The sequence below is a fragment of the Poecilia formosa genome, unplaced genomic scaffold (genome assembly GCF_000485575.1).
Source record: "Poecilia formosa unplaced genomic scaffold, Poecilia_formosa-5.1.2 Scaffold91, whole genome shotgun sequence".
NCBI lineage: Eukaryota > Metazoa > Chordata > Actinopteri > Cyprinodontiformes > Poeciliidae > Poecilia > Poecilia formosa.
In genome coordinates this window covers 1,778,167-1,786,674 of record NW_006800030.1, presented here as the reverse complement: position 1 = coordinate 1,786,674, position 8,508 = coordinate 1,778,167, and the positions used below count along the sequence as shown (strand labels likewise).

At 45.3% G+C, this 8,508-nt stretch overlaps 1 protein-coding gene across 3 annotated transcripts in view; it reads left to right on the top strand.

Annotated features, from left to right (window-relative positions):
• stxbp1b (syntaxin binding protein 1b) overlaps window positions 1-8,508 on the top strand; it is a 34,263-nt gene that overhangs the window by 21,336 nt on the left and 4,419 nt on the right. For 2 of the 3 annotated variants that reach the window (XM_007557772.2, XM_007557770.2), the window contains exons 13-18: window positions 673-753; window positions 1,177-1,315; window positions 1,587-1,696; window positions 5,554-5,655; window positions 7,890-7,975; window positions 8,159-8,313. In XM_007557772.2, the coding sequence (XP_007557834.1) occupies window positions 673-753; window positions 1,177-1,315; window positions 1,587-1,696; window positions 5,554-5,655; window positions 7,890-7,975; window positions 8,159-8,313 (673 nt within the window). Of the gene's footprint in view, window positions 1-672; window positions 754-1,176; window positions 1,316-1,586; window positions 1,697-5,553; window positions 5,693-5,728; window positions 5,978-7,889; window positions 7,976-8,158; window positions 8,314-8,508 lie in introns of those variants that run through there. The other variant, XM_016674166.1, reaches the window with a different exon arrangement.

The window sequence follows — 8,508 nt, the reverse complement described above, 5'->3', positions numbered from 1 at the left end:
TATATATATATATATATATATATGGAAATAATGTGATTCTGATAGCAAATGCTAGAGATGGTCTGAGCAGTTATTAGTTGTAGGGAGCTATTACTTTTTCACATAATTAAATAATGATAAAAATCTGCATTTTGTATTTATTCACATCTTTTTCTGATATTATACTTTTTGGCTTGATGATCTGAAAATGTAGACAAAAAAAATCTGAAGAGATCAGTAATAATATTTTATAGTACTGTGGGATACTGACTGCTGATGAATTATACACCTTAATAATGAGAACTGTTCCCTTATAGTCCATAAAAACCTAAAAAAAATAATTTCCACTTTTCCATGTGTCAGATTAACTGAGCACTCTAATTTGCCCTTATTGTATGTTCTGCGACTCTTTGTTGCCCTTTTAAACTGCATAGAGAAATTCTCATTCATTCAACAGGTTTGGTCAGAGGTGTTTCATTTACCACAGAAGCATTATGTTACTCTTTGTATGATCACATAACATTGCCATAGTAACTAACTCTATGGCATGATCAGCAATCATTAACATCTTTCTATCAAAAAATCCTTGGCAACATTAATACATGTGCTACTAAGAGACGATGACTTGATGTTTCATTAGTCATTGTTATTTATGCCAAACCTGCTAAAAGCACCTTTCCTGTCTTACTTTAGTATTCAACCCATCTTCACCTTGCAGAGGACTGCATGAACCGCTACCAGGGTACAGTGGACAAACTCTGTCGTGTAGAGCAGGTATAACACTCAAACACATGCGTGTGCATGCACACACACACATGCACGCAAGGAGCCAGGGTAATCTATGGTTCCCATTCTTTAGCCTGTTGGTTTTACTGAATCTAACAAGTTGGGTACCGAGGAAGTGCCTTTATCCCCCTACATCAGGGTGGAGTATTGTATAGAAAGGGTACAATGTATTTTAGAACATTGTTCCGAGCGCCCTAATTGAATAATGAATGAATCACTTCACATTCAGATATCAGGATCAGATTGGAAGTATAAAAACTGGGTCGGAGCATCTCAATAAAGAACCTCAAAAAGAAACTTTGCTCCCCCACCAGAACCAATAACTTGACCATGCATTTAACGCACACTTAATTTAACTGAAAAAATATTAATTTTTTTAAGTGTAATCATTTGTCATTTACTGATTTGCAGGATTTGGCAATGGGCACAGATGCAGAGGGTGAGAAGATCAAGGATCCCATGAGGCTCATTGTTCCTATCCTCCTGGATGCCAACGTCAACGTGTCCGACAAGATACGCATCATCCTGCTCTACATCTTCATGAAGAATGGTCAGATAGCATCAGTGCTTCCAGTTCCTTTTTTATGACCTTGCATATAAAGTGTTGTCTTCTCTGTAATTTAATCTGGGTCAATGTTTCTGTGTTTTGTATTAAGATTGTGTCATTATATTAGATATATATGCATATATATATATTTTTGCATTTTGTTTTGCTGGTTTGAAGTTAATCTCACTTATCCTGCTGTTTGCATAAATTGAATATGTGACTGTGCATGCTTGCATGCATGTGTGCTGCATGTGTATCTGAACCTCTGTGTCAGGTGTGACTGAGGAGAACCTGTGTAAGCTCCTGCAGCATGCTAACATCCCACCTGAGGACAGTGACATTATTTCCAACATGGCCCACCTGGGCGTTCCCATTGTCTCTGAGGTGAGCAGTTCTGATCAGGGAGACGGCTACGATCCTTCAGTTTAATTATGTTAAACATAAAGTTTGTTCAGTTCATTCAACTGGTTAAATTCAGTTTTTATTCCAAAGGTTTTAATCTAAGGGAACTCAATGAACTGCATAGTAGGGATGAGTGACATAGACTTAAAGTTTTATCACAAAATGTTATGGTACTAATTTAATAACAATATAAATGACAATACACACTATTTATTACTTCTTTTTTGATAATTGTATGACAGTGACTGCACAACATACCAATCACAATCCCACAAACACAAATTCTGCTCTTGAAAAAGACACCCTTTTGTAATTAACTTTTAGAAGACATAGTGGGGAATATGGATAAATTGATCTGCTTGCTTTGACTAAATTTAGGCCAGTAAAGTTTTAAATTTACTTCAGAGTTTTATGAGGCTTTTTTTTTTATTACTTGAGTGGTTAGCTCATCATCAGGGCATGCCTCTGACGGCAGAGGAGAGGACAGAGAGGGTGTGGGGGAGGAGGTTCTTGTCAGACAAAATTACTAAAATGTAGGACACTGCTTGTTCCAGCACTTCTCTCAGAAGAGATGGAGCAAGTGGCTGGGGAGAGGGAAGTCTGGGATGGACTGTTAAATAGGTTTTAAAATCCAGAAATGCTACTTTGGGACATATATTATACACTGTAAAAACAAAACAAAACATTTCAAAATGGACACTTTTTTTTTCCAAAGAGGAAAAATGTCAGGTGCGCTATCACCACCTAGTGTCTGTCTGTGCATGTCTCTATTCCTGACATTTGGAATTTCATGTAGCAAAGTCAGAGAAGCAACCTTGTTGTATAACTAACCTAAAGTCATTTTTAATTCTACATTCACCGATCTAATGTCCCAGTCTACTCACATGTATATTAAATGATTTATGTTTGAAGTGGGACAATGCTGATCTAAAAGCATAACCTCTGCAGTCAGACAGAGCTGAGACACATTCCTCTCCATATCCACATTGCAAATGAATCAGCCAGCCAGCCAGCCAGCCATTTTCTTCCGCTTCATCCGGGGTTGGGTCGCAGGTACAGCAGCTTCAGAAGGGAGGGCCAGACTTCCCTCGACCAGCCACCTCCCTCCAGCTCCTCTGGGGGAACCCCAAGGCGTTCCCAGGTCAGCTAAAAGACATAGTCCCCCCAGCGTGTCCTGGGTCTTCCCCGGGGCCTCCTCCCGGTGGGACGTGTCCGGAACACCTCACCAGGGAGGCGTCCAGGAGGCATCCCGATGCCCGAGCCACCTCAACTGGCTCTTCTCGACATGAAGGAGCAACGGCTCTACTCTGAGTTCCTCCCGGATGACTGAGCTTCTCACCCTATCTCTAAGGGAGAGCCCAGCCACCCTGCGGAGGAAACCCATTTTGGCTGCTTGGATCCGTGATCTCGTTCTTTCGGTCATGACTCAAAGCTCATGACCATAGATGAGGGTAGGAACGTAGATCGACCGGTAAATCGAGAGCTTTGCTTTTTGACTCAGCTTTCTCTTCACCACGATGGTCCGGTACAGCGCCTGCTTCACAGCAGACGCTGCACCAATCCACCTGTCGATCTCCTGCTCCCTTCTTCCCTCATTCATGAACAAGATCCCAAGATACTTAAACTCCTCCACTTGGGCCAGGACAACCCCCAACCCGGAGAAGGCACTCTACCCTTTTCCGGCTCAAGACCATGGCCTCCGATTTGGAGGCACTGATCATCATCCCGGCTGCTTCACACTCGGCTGCGAACCGCTCCACTGAGAGCTGCAGATCACGACTTGATGAAGCCAATAGGACCACATCATCGGCAGTAAGCAGAGATGTGATCCTAAGGCCACCAAAACGGATCCCCTCAACACCTCGGCTGCACCTAGAAATTCCCCCTGAGGGACACAGTCGAACGGCTTCTCCAAGTCCACAAAACACATGTAGATCGGTTGGGCGAACTCCCATGCACCCTCCAGGACCCTGCTGAGGGTGTAGAGCTGGTCCAGTGTTCCACGACCAGGACGAAAACCACACTGCTCTTCCTGAATCGGAGGTTCGACTATCTGACGGACCCTCCTCTCCAGGATCCGCGAATAGGCCTTACCAGGGAGGCTTATGAGTGTGACCCCCTGTACTTGGAGCACACCCTCCGGTCCCCCTTTTTGAACAGGGAGACCACCACCCCAGTCTACCAATCCAAGGGAACTGCCCCAGATGTCCATGTGATATTGCAGAGTCGGGTCAGCCAAACACAACCCTGCAACATCCAGAGCCTTAAGGAACTCCGGGCAGATCTCATCCACCCCCGGGGCCCTGTCACCGAGGAGCTTTTTAACCACCTCGGCGACCTCATCCCCAGAGATTGGAGAGCCCAATCCAGAGTCCCCAAGCTCAGCTTCCTCAACAGAAGGCATGTTGGTGGGATTGAGGAGGTCTTCTAAGTATTCCGCCCACCGGCCCACAACGTCCCGAGTCGAGGTCAGCAGCACACCATCCCCGCTATAAACAGTGTCGGTGCTGTACTACTTCCCCCTCCTGAGACGCAGGATGGTGGACCAGAATTGCCTCGAAGCCGTGCGGAAGTCTTTCTCCATGGCCTCTCTAAACTCCTCCCACGCCCGAGTTTTTGCCTCAGCGACCACCCGAGCCGCATGCCAAAAAGGCCCAATAGGACTCCTTCTTCAGCCTGACAGCATCCCTCACTGAAGGTGTCCACCAACTGGTTCGAGGGTTGCCGCCGCGACAGGCACCGACAACAACTTTGCGGCCACAGCTCCAATAAGCCGCCTCGGCAATGGAGGCACGGAACATGGTCCACTCAGACTCAATGTCCCCCACCTCTCCTGGAATGTGTTCAAAGTTCTGCCGGAGATGGAAGTTAAAGCTCCGTCTCGCAGGGGATTCCGCCAGACGTTCCCAGCAGCAGTCTCAAAGAGACTGGTTCCTGAACCAGAGTCATCCGTCGAGGTGAGACCGACTATTTCTAGCCAGAACCTCTCAGCCTCACACACTAGCTCTGGCTCCTTCCCCATCAGAGAGGTGATGTTCCACGTCCCAAGAGCCAGCAGCTTCTGCAGCTGAGGATTAGACCGCCAGGGTCTCCTCCCTCGGCCGCTGCCCATCACACAATGCACCCGACCCCTTTGGCCCCTCCCACAGGTCGTGAGCCCATGAGAAGGGGGACCCATGTCTCCTCTTCGGGCTGAGCTCGGCCGGGCTCCATGGGTAAAAGCCCAGCCACCAGGCGCTCGCCATCATCCCCCACTTCCAGGCCTGGCTCCAGAGTGGGGCCCCAGTGACCCACGTCCGGGCAAGGGAAAACCAAGTCCAAAGTTATTCCTCATCATAGGGGTCTTCAGGCTGCACTTGGGTGACCCTACCAGGGGCATAAAGCCCCAGAGAGCATAGCTCCTAGGATCATTGGGACACTCAAACCCCTCCGCCACGATAAGGTGGCAGCCCAGGGAGAGCTTGAATCACACATGTGCAAAAATAAAAACATGTTTAATTGGTGCTTACAATTCCAACTCCTGACTTACTATGGGAGCGTTTCTGAATGTGATGGTTTTATAACTGAATATGGGGTTGTGCTGTAGACATTGACCAAGCTGTACCGTTTACCAACATGAAACGTTAACTGCAGTAGCCATCCTTCATCCCAAAGGGGGCAGCACTAAGATGGTTTTAGTCCAAATGTTGCAGAATAAGTTTACTTGAAAATGTAGCAAAATATAGCACACCTAGCACCCAATTTATGGTGGATATCTGCAAAAGATTTTGTCCTTAATTACTCTTTTGAACATATTTTTTCTGTCCATTTGAAAAGGTCTACTGGTGTGTTTGTTGCAGGGAACTACGAAAAAGCCCAAGAAACCTGACCGTAAGGAACGGGTCAGTGAGCAGACATACCAGCTCTCCAGATGGACACCACTCATCAAAGATCTTATTGAGGTACTGCTTTTACGGTGCAACAACGGTAATGATGATGATAATAATAATAATAATAATAATAATAATAATAATAATAATAATAATAATAAGTAAATCTGCAAGCAGACCTGTACAGCCCTCGCAGCCAGCACTAGCATTTGGCATCCATCCATTTTCTATACATCCTTGTCCCTTAGTAGGGTCGGGATGGGTGCTGGTGTCTATCTTCAGCTAACATTCCAGGTGAGAGGCGGGGTGCACCCTGGACAGAATGCCAGTCTGTCACAGAGACAGACAGTACAGGACAACAAACAACCATGCCATTTAGAGAAACCAATTAACCTGACAGTCATGTTTTTGGACTGTGGGAGGAAGCCGGAGTACCCGGAGAGAACCCACAAACTCCATACAGAAAGACCCCAGGCCGGGAATCGAACCCAGGACCTTCTTGCTGCAAGATTTACTGTGTGTTAAAAAGCTTGTAGTTTATGACAGAAAGATTCCATTACTTATAAAAGAGACCTGTTTCAGTTTCATGTGTCACTCTTCAACAGTTTGTTGAGTAGTAGGATCCGTATCAATAGTATTAGAAGCAATATATATTTAGGTTACTTTTACTGTGTCAGTTGTCGGCCATACCAGCAATATTAATATTGGATATTGACATTGGCCCACATGTTCATAATGGTGAATCCCTACTATTTAATTATTTATGTTTTAAAATGTCATCAGATCTTCTGAGACACTGACCTTCTTGCTGCAAAGCAAGAAGGTCCTGGACACGCTGGAGGACACGCTGGAGGGACTATGTCTCTCTGGCCCATCACATTTGGCAAATCTTTCAAATAGCCTTCAGTCCAGTTTAATGCGAGGCCAGCAGCATGTCTTAAAAGTTTTGCTGAAACTGGGCCTTCAAGAAAGGAGTTATTGTTACTTCCTGTTTTGTGTGGAAGGATTGGCGAGGACTTCCTGTAGGGTAAGCTACAGGTTTGAAATTTGCCATTCAGCCACGCCCACATGGTTCAACCACCAGCCAGTGTGGAGAAGATTCATCATCGTGTTAGTCAGTTGACACAGGTGTAAAGCTATATGAATAATAGAGTAATCAAGAGGATCCAGCAGAAAACAGTCTGACAGAAAGACTCAGTGTTAGCTATGACAGACATATATGAGGCATTTCGGTGAACACACAAACGATTTATTAACTTACCTTCTAAGTTCTTTATGAAGCTTAACACATCCAGCTTAAATCTGTTCTTGTTGTTGGAGCTTTTGAGGATGTCTGAATTATTCAATGAACATCAGCGACCGAGGAGCCATTGCTAGCATACTAGTTCCCTGTGTACTAAAAGTGTTGAATGTGGCGAAAAAATGCAGAAGTGCTAAAATGGAAGTCCATGGCATACAGGCAATTGAATCATGACATGAGACTTTGCCACGCCCACATCCTCCACTGATGTCTTCTGTCACTGGACACACTTTCATGTTGATTAGGTCACAGGAATCAGATAGGAACAGATCAATGTAAACAATGTAAGCAGCATGTCACAATTTAACCATTGAGTATTGTAAGGGAGCTTTGGGTCATGACTGAAAGAACAAGATCACGGATACAAGCGGCCGAACTGGGTTTCCTTCACAGGGAAACCCAGAGTAAGGGCTCTCCCTTAGAGAAAGGGTGAGAAGCTCGGTCATCCGGGAGGGACTCAGAGTAGAGCCGCTGCTCCTCCACGTCGAGAGGAGCCAGTTGAGGTGGCTCGGGCATCTGTTAAGGATGCCTCCTGGACGCCTCCTTGGTGAGGTGTTCCGGACATGTCCCACTGGGAGGAGGCCCCGGGGAAGACCCAGGACACGCTGGAGGGACTATGTCTCTCGGCTGGCCTGGGAACGCCTTGGGGTTCCCCCAGAATAGCTGGAAGAAGTGGCTGGAGAGAGGGAAGTCTGGGCCTCCCTTCTGAAGCTGCTGCCCCCGCGACCCGACCCCGGATAAGCGGAAGAAAATGGATGGATGGATGGATGTAAGGGTTCGGATGGGGATCAATCACTGAAAGTTTGTTGTCTTAGTGAGTTTGAGACCTGGCCACGTACCTTCGCCATGCATAAAAATTCACTGTTTTGATAACTTTTAGTAGGCCATGAAGAATAAACACTTTGAATACAATACTTTGCAGTGCTGTCGCTGCTTGGGCCTAATAATTCAGAATCTTGTATAGAAAAATGGCAGAGCAGAATGTGTTTTGATCATGTTTCTACAGGATGCAATCGAGGACAAACTTGACCCAAAACAGTACCCATACATCTCTCAGCGACAAGTCTCTGCCAAGGCCAGTGCTCCGTCAAGGTGCATATGTGCATATGTTTTTTTAATGCAACTATAACTATTACATGATGCAAATAAATGTACATATTTGACCCTGTATTAATGGTTGATATTATTTCTGTAGAAAGAATGTAGATGTTCCTGAACTATAAATTATTTTCTGTTCAGTATTGTGTTACAAAGGCTGTTTTTTTCATCATCCAGTGCTCGCTATGGTAACTGGCACAAGAATAGAGGCCCCACAGAGATGAAGACCGGTCCCAGAATCATAGTCTTCATAATTGGAGGCATGGCATACAGTGAAATGCGCTGTGTGTATGAGGTCACACAGGCCAATGGCAAATGGGAGGCTCTGATTGGTAAGTTTACCACAACAGTCTTTAAGGGAAGACTACTGATGTTTTGGGTCTGGATTTGATTTGGAATAAAAATATAACTCTCTCAGATGTAGAAATGCAGAAGATTTACTGTGTGTTAAAAAGCTTGTAGTTTATGACAGAAAGATTCCATTACTTATAAAAGAGACCTGTTTCAGTTTCATGTGTCACTCTTCA